Source organism: Zingiber officinale, chromosome 8B (genome assembly GCF_018446385.1).
Source record: "Zingiber officinale cultivar Zhangliang chromosome 8B, Zo_v1.1, whole genome shotgun sequence".
NCBI classification, from domain to species: domain Eukaryota; kingdom Viridiplantae; phylum Streptophyta; class Magnoliopsida; order Zingiberales; family Zingiberaceae; genus Zingiber; species Zingiber officinale.
Window position 1 is genome coordinate 50,760,881 of NC_056001.1, and position 17,718 is coordinate 50,778,598.

The window sequence follows — 17,718 nt, forward strand, 5'->3', positions numbered from 1 at the left end:
TGAAGAGTCATTCTTGTCTTTAGCGTCTCCGGAAATAATCCCTAGGTCTTCTAAGGGACTTAGGGGTAATGACGTTGAAAAGTTTTAGGTCAATAGAGAACTAAAAACTCTGTCAAGATTTCATTCTAAACCCTTAGGGGATAAATCCTATATATAGTGGATATCTATTATCCGCCTATAGATAATAATAGATGAGGGACTATAAGTCCATATATATACTAAACATCTATTAGATAATAATATATATGAGACTATAGGTTCTACACATACAAGGTCTATATCCAACAACCGAAATCCAATAAGCCTAAGTTAGATTACTTTAATATGTTCGGTTTATACTCATATACACAATTTATAATTAAATCCACCAATTAAATATAATAGCCAACAAACTAGGTTACATTCATAGATTGTTGTTATTTGCTCAGGAGTCTGAAAATATCAAAAGAATCAATATTCAGAGACATCTTTATTTATCTAACTGGTGCATAGCTACTCTTATGAGCAATCATTCCATGGTTTGGCAACAAGATGAAGTTGCCCTTCTCGTTGCACAAGTAGTCCAGGAACTTCCCTCGTGTGGAACTCCTCCTTCTCCATCCCATCAGGCAGCTCCCAATCAAACTGATGCACCAGGTTCGCCAGTGCAAGCTCCAACCAAGAAATGGCGAATTGCAGTCCCGGGCAAATTCTTCGTCCCGATCCGAAGGGCATGTACCGGAAATCAGTTCCGTTGAAGTCCACCGAGCCATCCAAGAACCTCTCCGGTCTGAACTCCTCAGGCTCATCCCAGTGCTTTGGATCTCTACCAATCGCCCACGCATTCACTATGATTCTCATCTTCTTGGGTATGCTGTAGCCTTGAATGATGCAGTCATTCAACGTTTCTCGCGGCACCATTAATGGAGCTGGGGGGTGCAGCCGAAGGACCTCTTTGATGACGGCCAGCAAGTAGGTCATTTGGTGGAGGTCTTCCTCTTTGACAAGGCTCTTTCTGTTCGCTATCCTTCTCACTTCCTCTTGCAATTTCTGCATGACGAGAGGATTGCGAACGAGCTCGACCATGGCCCATTCTAAAGTAATGTAAGATGTGTCTGTTCCACCTCCGAAAACATCCTGCAAATGTTGAAGAAAGAAACATCCAAAAAAAAAACAGATCAGTTCTGGTTTGAATCGTCAGAAAATGACTAGATCGATATTTACTATGAGAAGCGACTTGAAGTTTGCTGGCTCGAGGACAAACTCGTTCTTTTCCTGCAGCGACATCAAAACATCCACGAAATCCTTCTCCTCCTCCTCATCGTGGCCGTCTATATTTGACGACGATCGATCAGCATGCTCCTTGATCACCTGATCCAGCAGCTCCTCCCACCTCTTCCTGAGCTTCCTCACCCTCGTCACGTTACCCAGCAACTCATCCACCCACCCCAGCCACCGGAAGTAGTCCCCGAGGTACACCGCCGACAGCAGCTCCGAGTTCCCGTTAATCAACTCTGTGAAAACTCGGCTCCGCCCTTCCGCTCTCTTGAATTTTCCCGACACCACTCGGCAGATCACGTCGTTGGTGGAGGAATATATGATTTCGGATAGATTTATAGTGGTCGAGGCCTTCGCCGCTATGGCCGCCGCCATGGCTGCCACCTCCTCCTCCCTTGTGCGGCGGTAGGACTGCACCCGCTTGGAGCTCAGCAAGTGGACGCTGCAGATCCTGCGGAGCTGCCGCCAGTAATCGCCATAGGGGGCGAAGGATATGTCTCCTTCGAGGAGGATGTTGGCCGGCGTGAAGGTGGGACGTCCGGCGCATACGAGGTCCTGGTGGCGGAGGACGTCGCAAGCGGCGTCGGGGGAGGATACGACGAGGGTGGGAATGTGTCCACGGTGCAGGAGCATGACGGGGCCGTGGAGGCGGGAGAGGGCGGCGAGGGACTGGTGGAGGAGGGGACCGAGCTGGTGGAGGTTGCCGATGAGAGGAAGCCTTGGAGGTGAGGGAGGAAGGTTGGTACGTCCGGAGATCAGTTGTTTCCTAGATCGCAGCAGGAGAAAGAGGAGGAGAGAAGAGAGGGGAAGAAGGAAGAAGAGAGAGAAGAAAGCCATGGTGTTGCTAACGGTTTGGGAGGAGGTGAAGGAGGGGGAATGAAGGGGAAATAAGGAGGAGGAGAACTTTAAATTTTATCTGGGGAGGAGTGAGGAAAGGAAAGAAAAAAAATAAGGGTAAGTTTTAATCATCTACTTACCAAGGGAGAGAGCGAGTTTTTTATACCCTTCCAATCCAAATTGGCGTGTAAATGGAGGGAAGGGAAAATAAATTTTTTTATTATATTTATAATTCTGTTATGGACAGTATACAAGAATTATTATTTTTATTAAAAATAATTAATTTAAATGATAATATTAAAAAATATTTTATTGTTAAAAATATCTAATTTATATTTATAAAATAAATATTAATATTATAAAAAATCTAATGTAAAAGTAATGATATTCCCTTTTGTTTCCTCTAAATAAAATAACATATATTATATTAATAAACCTTTCCTCCTTTCCTATCAAGAAAAATTAAATACTTTATTTCTACTCCCTTCTTTTTTTTTCTTCAACTTCCCCCTTTCTCTCTCTTCTATGATAATTAACTTTCTTTTATCCTGTCCAAACATACTGTAAAGGGCGGTGATAAAGTGAAGACTCATTTCTTGTCTGAGAACGGATATGCCTTCTTATAATCAAATCATAGCAATAATATCAAAATCACATTAGAATTTGGAATTTCTCATTTACATACATATTTTTTATAATATGCCAATCGCGTTCCCATTATATCCTCGCTCTCAAAAGTTTTTTTTTGTTTTACTTATTTAAAAAATTTACCACTCAATTAACGTTGTCGAATACAGACACTGCTACATGATACAATAAATAGAAAAAGGCCGACTTAAAACAAAAACAGGGATAAATTAGTTTGTATAGGTGATAGTGAAAGTCATGGTAAGTTAGAGTACTGAACAATTGGCCTACAGGATTTATATTTTTGATAGAAGAGGTTCCATGTGGACCTTATTCTCGGCATGGGCCAGTCTTACTAGAAACCCAGCTCCGGTCTTACTAGAAACCCCACTCCTCCAACCTCGATCAGTCTTGTCAATCGGTTTATTCCCCTATGAACCCACTGTCGGCTCTAACCGGATTTACTAGGGACTCAGCTCCCTCACTTGCGATTGACCCTGCCGATTGAACATTTTCTCTCACGGGGCCCATTCCCGTCTTTAACCATATTTCTCGAGGCTCTATTCCTCTACTCCTATTCTCCCAATCGAAAAGGTCGATCAGATAGACCATAAAAGAGTCAACGTTAACTTGCTAGACCGACCATAAAACTCTGGTCCCTTTAAGGATATCGCTACGACCCAATTAGGTCATACACATCAATGAGATTCCCGAGAAACCCATCTTCTAGCTAGAAGCCCAAAAGGCCTCCCGGCCCAAAAGCCCACATTATTGTCATTAATACAGCACATGGGTTGTTAGAGGATCATATCCATATACAGATACTTACACTACTTACATACTAATGTGATTGATGGATGTCGTATAAGCATAATGATGTGATAGATTGATTGATTGCAGGATAATACCTCATTAACGTGGAGATCAAAATGAGGAGATCATAAGGGGCATTATAAAAGGGTCCTTCTCCGTTGGCCCGGGTACGTGCATATGCACATTTACGCATCGTCTTCTTCTACTTGTTGTTGTTTACTCTGTGCCGCCACCGGTTGTGATTTGATTGTCAGAGTAGCTGTGCTAGGGGCTCCTTAGCATGTTGACGGATGGTTTCCACCTTTTCTCAAGGGTTCTTGGAGTCAGCCTATCTGCGCACCATGTCACCAGTGATCCATCCTCATCGCTTCCAAACGGGATTAAATTTACCGCCATCTATGGGAACCTCTCCGCCTCAGTTGGAACGTGAAGATGCACGACACCGGAAGAGTGATTGTCATTTTGTCGCAAGAAGATTTTGATTTGCTTGTGCTAGCCAAAGTGCATGTGCTTGGGCAAAAGCAGTAGGCAACAGTTCCCTCCCCTTCGAAAAACCTACCGCACCTGCCATGTCATCTGAAGAATTACCAGTCTTGTTGGATCGTGAAGAATCGATAGAGGGGGGATGAATATCGAAAAACGTTCGAAACGAGTAAACGCAGCGAAAAAAGAGTAAGAAAAGAGAACACAGCTAACACAGTCGATTTACTTGGTTCTGAGCCCGTGTCGACTCCTACTCCAAAGCTCGTACTCGTTGAGTACTTTCGTTGGACAATTCACTAGCAATTCGAATATTCGATTACAAATAATTAAGTACAGGAATGCTAGAAAAATAAATACCGACAATGAAAAGAAATAGAGCAGAGAAAGAAAACTTTGTCGGAGATCGCGGCGTTGCAAGAGCGCAAGAGAGCAGTTTTTCAGTTTTGAGTTGTGTTTGAAGCTCCAGCCTTGACCCTTCTTTTATATGATGCTCGGAGCGCCTGGATCCCTTCCGGGCACCCTGGTGTGACGTAGCAGGTCCAACCAGCGAGCTCCACGTGTTGACACCGCGATCAAGATGAAATTTGCCTCTGGGTGCCCGGATCCCTTCCGGGCGCTCGGACCTCCGGGCGCTCGGACCTCCGGGCACTCGGATCCCCTCCGAGTGCCCGGATCCCTTCCGGGCGCTTGGACCTCCGAGCGCTCGGATCCCCTTCGAGTGCCCGGACCACCTTTCTCCAAAAAACTCCTTCTCTTGCAAGACAAGGTTAGTCCAGGGCAAATATATAATTTATAACATGCAAAACAAAGTGTTAGTACAGTTTATAGTTTGACAAAAAAAGTATGACTTAGATTCCGTCTTTTCGAGACCGAAATCTAGTCAAGATCTTGACTTAGAGTTTCGAAATGGTTCTAAGTCGGATTGGCGCCTAAGTTCCCTTCCTGGGAATGCGTCATCACAGTCACTCCCTTCCAGTGACTTACCTTTACTCACCTGCCAGACGTCCGGTCAACCCTTCGACCCGTCTGGACTTCTCGCCAGCTATCCGGTCAGCCCGTCGACCTACCTGGACTTCGTGCCAAATGTCCGGTCAGCCCATTTGGACTTCGTGCCAAGCGTCCGGTTAGCCCGTCGACCCGCTTGGACTTCTCGGCAAGCGTTCGGTCAGCCCGTCGACCCGCTTGGACTTCTCGCCAAGCGTCCGGTCAGCCCGTTGACCCGCTTGGACTTCGTGCCAGACATCCTGTCAGCCCGTCTACCTATTTGGACTTGATGGATCGTTTGAAGCGATAGAGGGGGGGGGGGGTGAATATCGCGAGCTTTAAAACTATTCTTTTCTTTTGAAACCAAAGTCGTGCAGCGGAAAATAAAGAGAGACAAGGTATTTTACTTCGTTCGGAGCCTAGCTCGACTCCTACTCGAAGGCCCGCAGTCCTTGACCGCACCGATGGGCAAAGCACTAAAACTCTTCTCTCCGAACTCCTCGGAGAGAAGCAGATCGTACAAGTACAAGAGATATAAGATAGTAACAGCTCTACTATCTTATATAATTTAAGTGCAACAATAATAAATTTACCGACAAATGAATTTGAAAGTCGAAGCTTGTGGTCGGCGCAAATGCAGAGATTGATGGAGACTTGTTGCTTCGAGCAGCTTGCAGAACAATAATTTTTTGATCAGTAAAGTTGTTACTGGCCTCTGACCTCGAGCCTTAATTTATAGGTGCACTGAGGTTCGGTCGACCGATCCCTCTGTTCGGTTGACCGAACCAGCTCCGATCACCCATAGCTGGAGTCTGACGCTGGCTCGTAAATTCTGCATTAACTGGCCTTCAATGGTTCGGTCGACCGATCCCTTTGTTCGGTCGACCGAACAGGCTCCTTTCCTGTTCGTCGAGATTTGCCGTGATCTGCATTTACTGATGGTTCGGTCAACCAATCCTCGGGTTCGGTCGATCGATCAGTGTAGTTTCCTCTGCATCTGATCATTGCTGATCTGTGCTGAGTCATCTTGGTTCGGTCGACCGATCCTCTGGTTCGGTCGATCGATCCGGCCAAACCTGCAACACAGTATTAAGCAAAGTATCCCTGCAACACAAAGGTTAGCACAATAATATATAATGCATGAGTATGACAATTAGGACTGTCTTGATCTCAACTTGGAAACCTTCCCGGTTTCTTTAGTTGGATCAGCGACCTTAGGTTGTTCCCTTTAGGAACCCGACCTCACTGTCGCTCTTCCAGTTGCTTACCTCAACTTACCTGCCAAACATGATCCTCCAGACATGTTTGGTCTTTTGTCTGCTTAGTGTCTGATTGCCTGATCCACTAAGACTTTTCCTGCAATACCATATTAGCCAACAACAATAATAGTAATACAGAAAATAATAGCAAACCTAAACCTAGATTTACCGAGATCCGCTGGTCCGGTCGACCATGCGCGGTCGACCGGAAACCATCCGATCAACCTTGCTTGGAGTTCACTCCTCCAAGACTTCTCGTTACCTAAGGTTATCGCCCCCTAGGATTTTCTCCACTTGGCTTCACTCACCAAGACTCAGTATTCGGCTACCCAGGGATCAAGTCCTCCAGACCTATCTATCTGGCTTCCACGACATATCGAAATTTCCCTTACCTAGCCTATAACTAGGACTTAGTATTCGGCTACCCAGGGATCAAGTCCTCCAGACCTATCTACTTGGCTTCCACGATATACCAAGATTTCCCTCCTTGCCTAGCCTCCAACTAGGACTTCCCTTGCCTAGCCTACAACTAGGACTTCCCTTGCCTAGCCTACAACTAGGACTTCCCTAGATCAAGCTCCGTACATACTTAAGCATACTTAAACATATTTGTCTGATATTAAAACCTTGGAGGTCGATTGCACTAACAGGACTTAGCCTGCACACTCGATCAGAGTGTTAGATAATGACAAACCTAACTTAACCTGATTTGTCATTCATCAAAACCTGAGTTAGACCATTAGTGCTAAATGCACCAACAATCTCCCCCTTTTTGATGGAATGACAACCTGGTTAAGTTAGTGAAAAAATATGCAAGTAAAATAAAGCATAGTTTTTAAAGTTTTAAGTTAGTTTTTAAATTTGACATTTAGTTGCTCTAACTTAACCACCTATCCCTCCCCCTTTGACATTTATCAAATAAGGGCATAAGTCAAGTAAATATGGAATACAGAAAAAAATTGCAAGAAATGATGTCAAGTTGAGTTGGGGGTGTAACGACCGCCCTTCTTACTACTACTCTCTAAAGGTGACCATTACATAACTAGTACAGCAAACTGTACATTAATTTTTTTTCAGAAAACTTAAAATTTTGGCAGAGTATATGTAGTTCAGCAGGACTAGAATACAATACAATACTCCAAATTCTGACATGCACATATAACTTATAATAGCAGAAACATATGAAACTATATCTCAGTGCAAACACAAAAGTACCTACTTACTAAACTGAACTCATCTTAGCATGCGATCTAAAACAAGAATAATCTCAAATGACATGGAATATAAGGTACAATCTCAAATGTTTCTTAACCACTAAAACACGGAAACTTAATAATGCCCCTAGTCTCTCCCATAGTCCTGACATCACACATATCATCGAACACCTCCTTGTCGCCTTCCTTTGCTATAGCTTTTCCTTTCTTTTATCTGCAGTAAGAGGAAATGCAAACTATAAGCGAATGCTTAGTAAGCGTTGTCTAACTCACAAAAACTTGAATGTGCATATAAATACAGCAATGCTAAAAACTGAATCTGTAAGAAGAAAACTACTCATGCTCATCTAATAGCAAAGCACTAAAATTTGCATACTCATGATATACAAGAATAAAACTACATGCTGGAAGACAAGGCTAATCATGCTCAATAAACTAATCAGGAAACAAATAAAACTAATACTGCATGCTTCGAATTAAAAGAACTAAACTTGCTGACTCTAAACATAAGTGAAGCTCGTTTCATTTGTTCCAAAAACTTATAATCTTATACTTGAAATTAATAATAAAGCTTCTCTTGGGCCCAGGCTTTACCAATACATGCTCCCTGATAGAGACTGTGGTAGCTAGTCACCAGTCCTATGAGGGTAAAGACCTTGGTCTTACTAGGGCCAAGACCTTGGAATTGGTCACCTGGATTTTCTTTTACGACAACTTTGGAAGTCGGGTACTAGCCTCTTAAAATAAAATACTTTTTATCTTTTATTACTTCTAATATATAATGCCTCGACATTTCTTCAAGCACTAAGCGTGCCTTTGATCCTCAACTTCTGGAACTTGGGATCAAATCAAGACCTTGGTCTTTTCTCGCTTATAATTACCCATAAATGCATATGTACAAAAGTCCGAAAACATGGTAAGAAATTATTCATACAACAATTTAGTTTAATTAGCAAGAAATCTATCTATACACTCGGAATAAGAGGGCAGTTCAGGTTTTGTACAACAGCAAAGAAAACAAAAGAAAACTCGAATATGATCTGCACTTGCTAAAGTGCGAGTTACTTAAAGAAACTGTACTAAAATTCTGCACTACAAGGAGATCTATACTGCACTACATTTCTGCACTACAAGGCTAAATGAAATCTGATTAACTGCAAAAGAATCTAAATCTGCAATGCTAAAATAAACTGCAATACTTATACTTTTATTAAGCAACAGGATCTTAAATCTTGTTACAACAGAACTAAAAAGGAAAGAAAACCAAGAACGATTGCTACTCTTAAAACCTCTAGCTATCCCAATACTGTACAGTATAATCCAAAAGCAAAGAAAACAAAGGACACTTGCTACTCTTAAACTTCTAGCCATCCCAATGCTGTACAAAAAATCTGAAAGCAAGGAAAGCAAAGAACACTTGCTACTCTTAAACTTCACACATAATTATTCTTCTTGCTACAACAGAATTAAAAGGAACAATCAAATCCTCTTAGTAAAGACAAGTCAATTAGCTTAAGCAAAAGAAATGTCATCTACTAAAATAATGCTGCTACTATCAAAAGTTGATACGTGAATATGATAATATACTAGAACATACACTTAATGCACTTACACATTCTAAATTATTCCCAACTAAGCAAAGCATGTCTGTACCTAGAAAGCAAGTTGTACCACTTCAATTGCCAACTAAAAACGAAGTAGGTTTTCTTGATAGACAAGAATCTAGGATCAGAAAATCTTAAACCTCCTAAACTAGGTAGTAGGTTTATTCCCTTGCTTTGAGATTCACGGCAGCACTCCAAACAAACAGCATATTCCGAAACCAAAAGAAAAAGAGAATCGAAGCTCGAAACTACTCTTACCACAGGTGAGTAGCACTTACATGTGTTCTTGAACTCACAGCCAGGAAGAAGGGTTTCTAGGTTCTCGGAGACTTGCAATCTCGGCAACTTCCTCACCTCTATGCGTTCTCCTCGACGAGGTGATCGCGATAGTGTGGATGGCTCTCGGAAAACCCCTTCAACCGGCCGCCGGAGTGAAGCCCTAAGTCTTTTTCGTTTTCGCCCAACAGATCCGCCGCGCGTGTCGTCGGGAGAAGAGGAGAGGAGAAGTTTAGGTTTTGGAAAATAATCCCTAAGTTCTCCCTTTATAACTCGAGTATCCTGTTACCAACTACTTCTTAAATAAAAGTCGCTCCTTCCTTAATCAGCAACGCCCGCTTGGGCACTTGGTCAGCCGGATCCGCTTAAGGTTTGGGTTGGGTCGGAGGTCGCGGGTTCGAACCTCGGCCGAACCTATTTATTTTTTTGAAACTTCTTCCTTTTGGTAAAAATACCAAACGAACTCCAAAAATTACATAAAAATACTCTAAAAATTTCTAAAAATCTCTAGAATATTTCTAAAGCATTTGTAAATATTTTTAACCACTATTAAGACTCGTAATGAGGAAATTTGGGTTGTTACAGGGGGAGTTTAAACTTTTGAAAACTTGTTTAAAGCATTAGCTTTTAGCTTTTAGAAAATAGCTAAGTTTTGAAAAGTAGCTAATTGTAGCAAGATAACTTAGTATTTAGTACATTTTGAGTAATTTTTAAAGATAATTTTTTTTGCAAAATTAAATGAATTTGTAAACTCAAAGAGAATTAAAAAAATTTAAAAGCTAATTTTCAAGTATAAGTTTAGGAAAGCTAAGTTTAGATAGTCTAATTTTCAAACAGAAGTGTTTAAGTTCCAAGTTTCAAGATTAAAGTTTTTAAATTTTCAAAATGAGTTTCAACTTTGAAGCATTTTACAAACATGAGTTTTCAACACCAAAGTTTAAGATCAAGGTTTAAATTTTCAAACTATGTTTCAATTTTGAAACACTTTTCAAACATGAGTTTTCAAAATAAAAAATTTCAAAGCTGAGTTTGAAAAAAAATATTTACTTTTTAAAACTGATTAAAACTAAGTTTGCACAAGATTCAATTTTCAAAACCTTAGTTTATAAAATCCAATTGAATAACTTAGTTTTATAAAAGCTAGTTTTCAAAAATAGGTTTATCAATTTTTAAAAAGTTTTTAATAAAGAAATTTTCAAAAACAGAAAAAATGAGTATGAAAATGATTAATCCTCTCCCTAAACCTGACATTCAAAATAGATGTCTAACCAATTAGGTACTTACTAACTATCAGAAGATAGTAGCTTTCACTTGATTAGTCAAGGAAAGTTCATTGTAATAAGTTAGTGTTTGACTAAACTGAGTAACTTAATTTGATCACTGTATGTTTGGTATTTAACGCCCAGACTTATATCGATGCACTGACACAAGCATCTTAAGTCTAGGCAACTGACCTATACATCTCACCCCTTTCTATGTTTGTCAATCACAAGCAAGGTAAACCTAGGGTGTTGGTGAGATGCTCAAATACTAGTCCTAGGGGAACATGAATTCTAAGGGAATTTTTCTAGTCTAAGGCTAAAATTGTTTTGAAATTCTAAAAGTAGGAAAGTTTTAAAAAAAATAAAATAATTTTAACCTAGAATTTAAAACAATCATTTTTTAAAACAGTTTTGAATTTTGAAAATCCTAGTCTATTAAACACATTCCTAGTTTTCTACGCAGATTGCTAAATTCACTTTCAGAGAGTGATTTTGTGAATATGTCAGCTAAATTAGACTTGGACTGAATGTATTTGAGTTCAATGTCACCTTTAGTAACATGATCCCTGATAAAGTGATGTCTAATTTCAATGTGTTTAGTTCTGGAATGATGCACTGGATTTTTTGTTAGGTTTATTGAGCTAATGTTATCAATTAAGTCTTTTACATTTGTAAGGCTCAAGTTAAAATCTTTTAGGGTGTGCATCATCCATAATAATTGTGCAACACACTCTCCTATAGCTATATATTCTGACTCAGTTGTGGATAGGGCAACACAGTGTTGCTTTCTACTAAACCAGCTGACAAGTGATGGACCCAGTAATTGACATCCACCACTTGTGCTTTTGCGGTCTAGTTTGCATCCGACATAATCAGAGTCAGAATATCCTATCAACTCAAAGTTATTGGTTCTGGGATACCAAATTCCTACATTTGTCATTCCTTTAAGGTATCTAAAGATTCTTCTGACTTGAGTCAAATGAGATTCTTTAGTACAGGTTTGGTATCTAGCACACATACTGACTGCAAATAAAATATCTGGTCAACTTGCAGTTAAGTATAGTAGGCTACCTATGACACTCCTATAATATTTTAATTCAATTGGTTTTCCATTGGGATCATCATCTAAGATTGTGTTTACTGCCATGGGTGTTTTTATTTCTTTAGTATTTTCCATTCCAAATCTCTTAAGTAATTCCTTAGTGTATTTTTATTGATAAATGTAATTTCCTTCATTCATCTGTTTGATTTGTAATCCTAGAAAATAGGTTAATTTACCTAGTAGACTCATTTCAAACTCGTGTTCCATTAGGCTTGTAAATTCATCTAAAAATTCTGAATTTATTGAACCAAAAATTGTAACAACCCAAATTTCCTCATTGTGAGTCCTAATAGTACTTAAAAATATTTAGAAATGCTTTAGAAATATTCTAGAGATTTTTAGAAATTTTTAGAGGATTTTTATGCAATATTTAGAGTTCGTTTGGTATTTTTACCAAAAGAAACGAATTTGAGGCAAAAAGAGGTCAGGCCAAGGTTCGAACCGGAGACCCCTAGTTAAGCAAAGCCTTAAGTTGTTTCAGATGACCAAGAACCCAGCAGGGCCGTGCTGATCAAGGAAGGGGCGGAAGCCATTTAAGCAGTAGTAAATCGCGGAATACCCTAGTTATAAAGGGAGATGGGTTAAGAGAGAACTTTGTAACGCCCGCCCTCCCTGCTACTAAAGGGACGGGGCTACTTACTTACTTAACTATTCCAGGATACATGCATATTTAAAATTTCTTTCTAGTAGCATAAAGCAGCGGAAATGTCATGAAGTTATACTGGAATGTAACATAAATACAATTGGTTCATGTCAGACATAACAAAAATAACATAGCAAGTCTTTATTTGTCTTAGTCGAGCCATTGCCACACACACCTCCTTGCCTCTCCTGCAGCTCCCTTAGATCATCCATTCCTTGCCTTTATCTGTGGTACAAGGAAAGTAAGCTATGAGCACACAGGCTCAGTAAGATCCTTTTCCTACTCACAAAAACCGTATCTCATATCATAGTCATACAAGCATATAATCAATGGAGACATAATCATCTAACATTATATCATGTGAACATAGTCTCCTATCATATCATATTATTAAGAAACATCATACTCTAACATATCATAAATAAAGGAATCACGTGATGTGAATCATAGAAGCATAACATATCATCAGGTTATATGAATCATAAACAAAACATCTCATAACATCATGTCCTATAAGTCATAAGAGTATGGCATAACATCATGTCATATAATTCATAAAAACATATCATATTATGAATGGGTGCATTATGCAAAATGTCTTTTTAAAACATATGCCATGTCAAGTGCAAGATGTCTTTAAACATATCTTTTAATACTTAAACATAATACCATCATCATGAGGGCCCGGCTTGTACCACATACATACATAAATGCGCGCAATCCCTAGGACAGGGTAGCTAGCCCCGAACCTACTAGGGATCTAGACCCGTTCATAGTCCGTCGTGTTGGAGTGTATACTAAAAGCCTAGCTTTTGGTATAAACATTTATCTAGAAATAAGAATCACATTGGTCAAATGTCTACATTTATGATAAATGTAGTTGTTCAATTAATTTATATTGTAGATGACATGGTGTGTGGTGTCACACACAGAAGATCATGTTATCAGTACTTTATAAATTATAAACAGTAACTCACGACTATGATGGAAAGGAACAAACCATTGGAAGGTCGTAGTGTAATTAGGTATTAGTTTATCTTGACTATATAATTACACTAGTACACTCAGAGTGTATTGAGTAGGACCATTTGAGGTCGTTTCTTTTATACTGACTTTATAAAGAAACAAAGACCTCGGTTATTATGGAAGTGTGTGCTCTTAATCCTAATGTAATAACAAGCACATATATTTGATATTTATTTCTTTAATTTATCAATGGGTGAGATTTAGTTCGTTGAATCAATAAACCCGATAAGTTGGGAAATGGTATCACTTATAGTGTGTGTTGTTGATTATAGAAGGAAACTGTGTCCTAGAGATACTAGGTTGATAATGTCCCCAAGAGGAGCTCATAAGGATTGTCATGTTAAACCCTGCAGGTGGACTTAGTCCGACATGACGATAAGGTTGAGTGGTACTACTCTTGGACTTAGACATTAATTAAATGAGTTGTCAGTAACTCACTTAATTAGTGGACATTCGATATCTTAAACACAGGGAGACTAACACACTCATAATAAGAAGGAGCCCAAAAATATAATTTGGGATTGGTGCGGTAGTTCAATGATAGTTCTCTAGTGGAATGAATTATCATTGATAAAATTAAGTTGTGTGTTCGGGGCGAACACGGGATGCTTAATTTTATCGAGACCAAAACCAATTCCTCCTCTCGGTCCCTATCGTAGCCTCTTATTTATAGAGTTCTATACCCACCTATACCCACCTTCTATACCCACCAATAAGGGGCCGGCCAAGCTAGCTTGGGAACCAAGCTAGGGCCGGCCTAGGTATATTATTGGGTGGCCGGCCCTAGCTTGAACCCAAGCTAGTGGGGCCGGCCAAATTAAATTAAAAAGGGATTTTAATTTTAGTTTTTATTATGTGGAAGAAATAATTTTTTAAGAGAATTAAAATTAAAATATCTCTCTTGTAAAAGATCTACAAAAGATTAAAGAAAGAGATTAGATCTCTTTCCTTATTTGTAGATTGATGAGTTATTTTATTTTCTCTTTAAAAATTATCCACATGTTGATAAAATTAAAATTATAGAAATTTCCTTTATCAACCATGAAGAGATTTTTAAAGAGAAATTTTATTTTTAAAATTTCCGGAAACAAATTAGGAAGTTTTAATTTGTTGATTAAAACTTGTCTAATTTATTTCCTCTAGAAGTGGCCGGCCATTAGAGATTAAATTGGGAAATTTTATTTAATTTTTCTCAATTAAATCATGTCAAGGAAATTAAGGAAATTTTATTGTAATTAAATTTCCTAATTTGCCTAGGCCAAGGAATATAAAAGAAGGGGTGAGGGTGCCTTCATGGGTGAACCTCTATTATTATTCTCCCTCTTTTTTCCTTGGTATGGTGGCCGGCCCTTCTCTTTCTCTCCTCTCCTCTTGATGGCCGAAACCTATCTTCTTGGTGGAGCTTTTGTTGGTGGCCGGATCAAGGAAGGAGAAGAAGGAGAGAAAGCAAGTCTCGTCTCTAGCATCCCTTGGAGCACTGGTGGTGGCCGAAATTCTTCATGCTTGAAGAAAGTTATTTTGGCCGGCCATCTTCTTCTTTTCTTCCTCTTTGTGGTGGCCGAAACTTATCTCTTGCTTGGAGCTCTTGTGGTGGCCGGATACTACTTGGAGAAGAAGAAGAAGAAGGAGAGGAAGCTAGCATCTCTTGGAGCTTGGTTGGTGTTTTGATTTTCTTCCTTGGTGAAGCTTCCTTGTTGTGGCCGAACCTAGCTAGGAGGAGAAGAAGGTGGTTGGTGGTTTCTCATCTTGGTAGATCGTTGCCCACACAACGTCCGAGGTTAGAAGAGGAATACGGTAGAAGATCAAGAGGTCTTTCTAGAAGGTATAACTAGTAGTTTTTCCTTTTCCGCATCATACTAGTTATTTATGGAAATAATACCAAATACAAGAGGCTTACGATTCTAGAATTTCGAATATGTTTTTTCGAAGTTGTGTTCTTTTGTTTCTTTCTTTTCCTTGTGATTTGATTGTTCTCTTTGGTTAACCTAAAGTTATTTTAGGAAATTAAATATTAGCTTTCAATTAAAGGTTTTGTCTAGTCGGTGGTGGTTGCTCCCATATCCAAGAAGACCATGTGCCTCGCCACGTCAGTACTGGGAACCTTTTATGGAAATTAATATTTAATGGAATTAATAACTTAAGGAGACTTGGGTCGAACGTGTTAAGTTCCGCAGGAGATCCAAGTCAAAACCTAAAAGAACAAATAGATTAAGTTTTGGATCAAACGTGTTAAGTTTCGCAGGCGATCCAAAATTTAATTTAAAAGAACACATGGTAGCTAGGAAAAGGTTCAGACCTTTGTACAAAATTTTTACACAGTGGAACCATTAGGTTTTCCGAGTAGCAACCAACAATTGGTATCAGAGCTAGGATTTTGCCTCTGTGTATTTGGTATTAGTTTAATTATGCACATGTCATACATAATTTAGGCAGTATAATAGTAGGATGTGCTAACTTTGTGGATGCAGGATCCAACTATTATGGCTTATAGTTATTATGTGTGTGATTGGAACCTTGGACATGTCAAGGGCAATTTATATGTGTGTGCATGATTGTATTAAAATACAGCAGATTTAGTTTTATTAGGATTTTATTTTGATCTAGATACATGTACATTCCTTTTATGGAATATAGGATCAAAAATGTAAAATTCTATTTATGTCATGGATCGAATCTTGCAAAGCGTGGAACCTTCTAAGGACCAGAGGCGCAGTGGAACTAGTAGCAAGATAGACCCGGTGGCGATGGCCAAATATGGCAGCAGCTTGGGATGACAACACACGGAGGATAACTATAGATAAAAGCCATAATAGTTGAAAATTAGATTTTCTATTTATTGCTTTTATATTGTGTGTGCATGTTAGTATACATGACTAGTAGGCTAGCATAGTTAAAATTCCTCATTTATAAATAACTAAGTGGGAGAGGGATTTTTAAATAAATCCCATGGTCTCCATTACTGGTTTGTAAGTGATGCAAACAAGCTTGCGCGTTGGCTCTGAGTGCCTTCCTCCATAACGGATGAACTTGTTTGTGGATCACTAGAACAGACTTCCATTTTTGGATGACTATAGGAAGTTAATTAAGAGCGTGTGATCTTCCCCAACGGAAGGGGCATAATCTTATTAATGGACTTAGTGTCAAGTAATGGTATACACTTAGACACATCTAATAGTATCCTCCCCATCGGAGTCACTGCTATTATTTGTGTGACCAAATGAAACCAACTATTAATTTGTCATAAAACTAGGTTGACAAGATAATAAAATTAAAGGATTAAAACCCCTCTTACAAATGATTGATTTTGTATACGTTCACATTAACGTGGCATACAAAATTAACGGTGTTTGAGATAATTTTATTTGTCATAAAGATACGTTGACAAGATAGTTAATGGGTAAAACCCTCCTTTTACAAATGTTGAATTTGTATACGTCCACACTAACGTGGCATGCAAAATTCACGGTGTTTGAGGTGTTGGTGAATTTAAATAATATTGTTTGAGGAATCAATATTTTATTTTAAATTCAAAGAGTTTTGACCAAATATTTGATCAAAGACAGATCAACTATTAATTTTATTCGTCATAAAGTAAAGTTGACGAGATAATAAAATTAATGAATAAAATCTCCTCTTTGATTTTGTATACACAAAATTCATGGAGATTTTAAGGAGTTGATCTTGACCAAATATTTTTGTGATTCTTAGGATGTTTGTCAATCCCTAGTAGTCATACTATAGAAAAAAACTTATTAGTCCCAATTGTAATAATTGGAAATAGGACTTGGACATTAAGGTAGACTGTCTTCTTAGAACTAAGAACAATTTAGAGGTATTTAATTCATTAGTTGAAACATGTCCAGTGGTATTATCTACTAGAACCTGGAGTGTAGATACAAGATGCCATTAATCATGTCTGCAATTCATTGCAGGGTTCCGTGAAACCCGACAACTAAATGAAAGGTAAATCACCGTCCACATGGGCACTACTGTAGTGGTAGCTATTGCAGTGGGAGATGTTTATCCTTTGATAAGAATAAAATATGGATTTTAAGTAATTGTCTTTACGCATCAAGTTTAGAAAGAACCTGATTTCAGTTTCTAAACTATTATAGATATTGTGTCTATTTTGATAACAAAGTTGTTATCAAGAAAAATAGGAAAGTTATCTATTCTGGTATGATGGTTGACAATTTATAATCCAATAACTCCCACGATGCAACAAATGGAAATTAGTAACACATCTTCTAATTTTAAGAGAAAGCAACCTTCGAAATTGAATCAATTATATCTTTGGCATATAAAGCTAGGTTATACTTGAGTAGGATTCA

At 38.8% G+C, this 17,718-nt stretch overlaps 1 protein-coding gene across 1 annotated transcript; it reads right to left on the reverse strand.

Moving 5' to 3' along the window:
• Window positions 1–483: 483 nt before the first annotated feature.
• On the reverse strand, window positions 484–2,052 carry LOC122013802 (cytochrome P450 71A1-like; the record flags this gene model as incomplete). The annotated part of the gene is made up of 2 exons (XM_042570028.1): window positions 484–1,116; window positions 1,204–2,052. Coding segments are annotated over 2 exons (1,467 nt in total), but the record flags the coding sequence as incomplete, so codon positions are not given.
• Window positions 2,053–17,718: the final 15,666 nt, after the last annotated feature.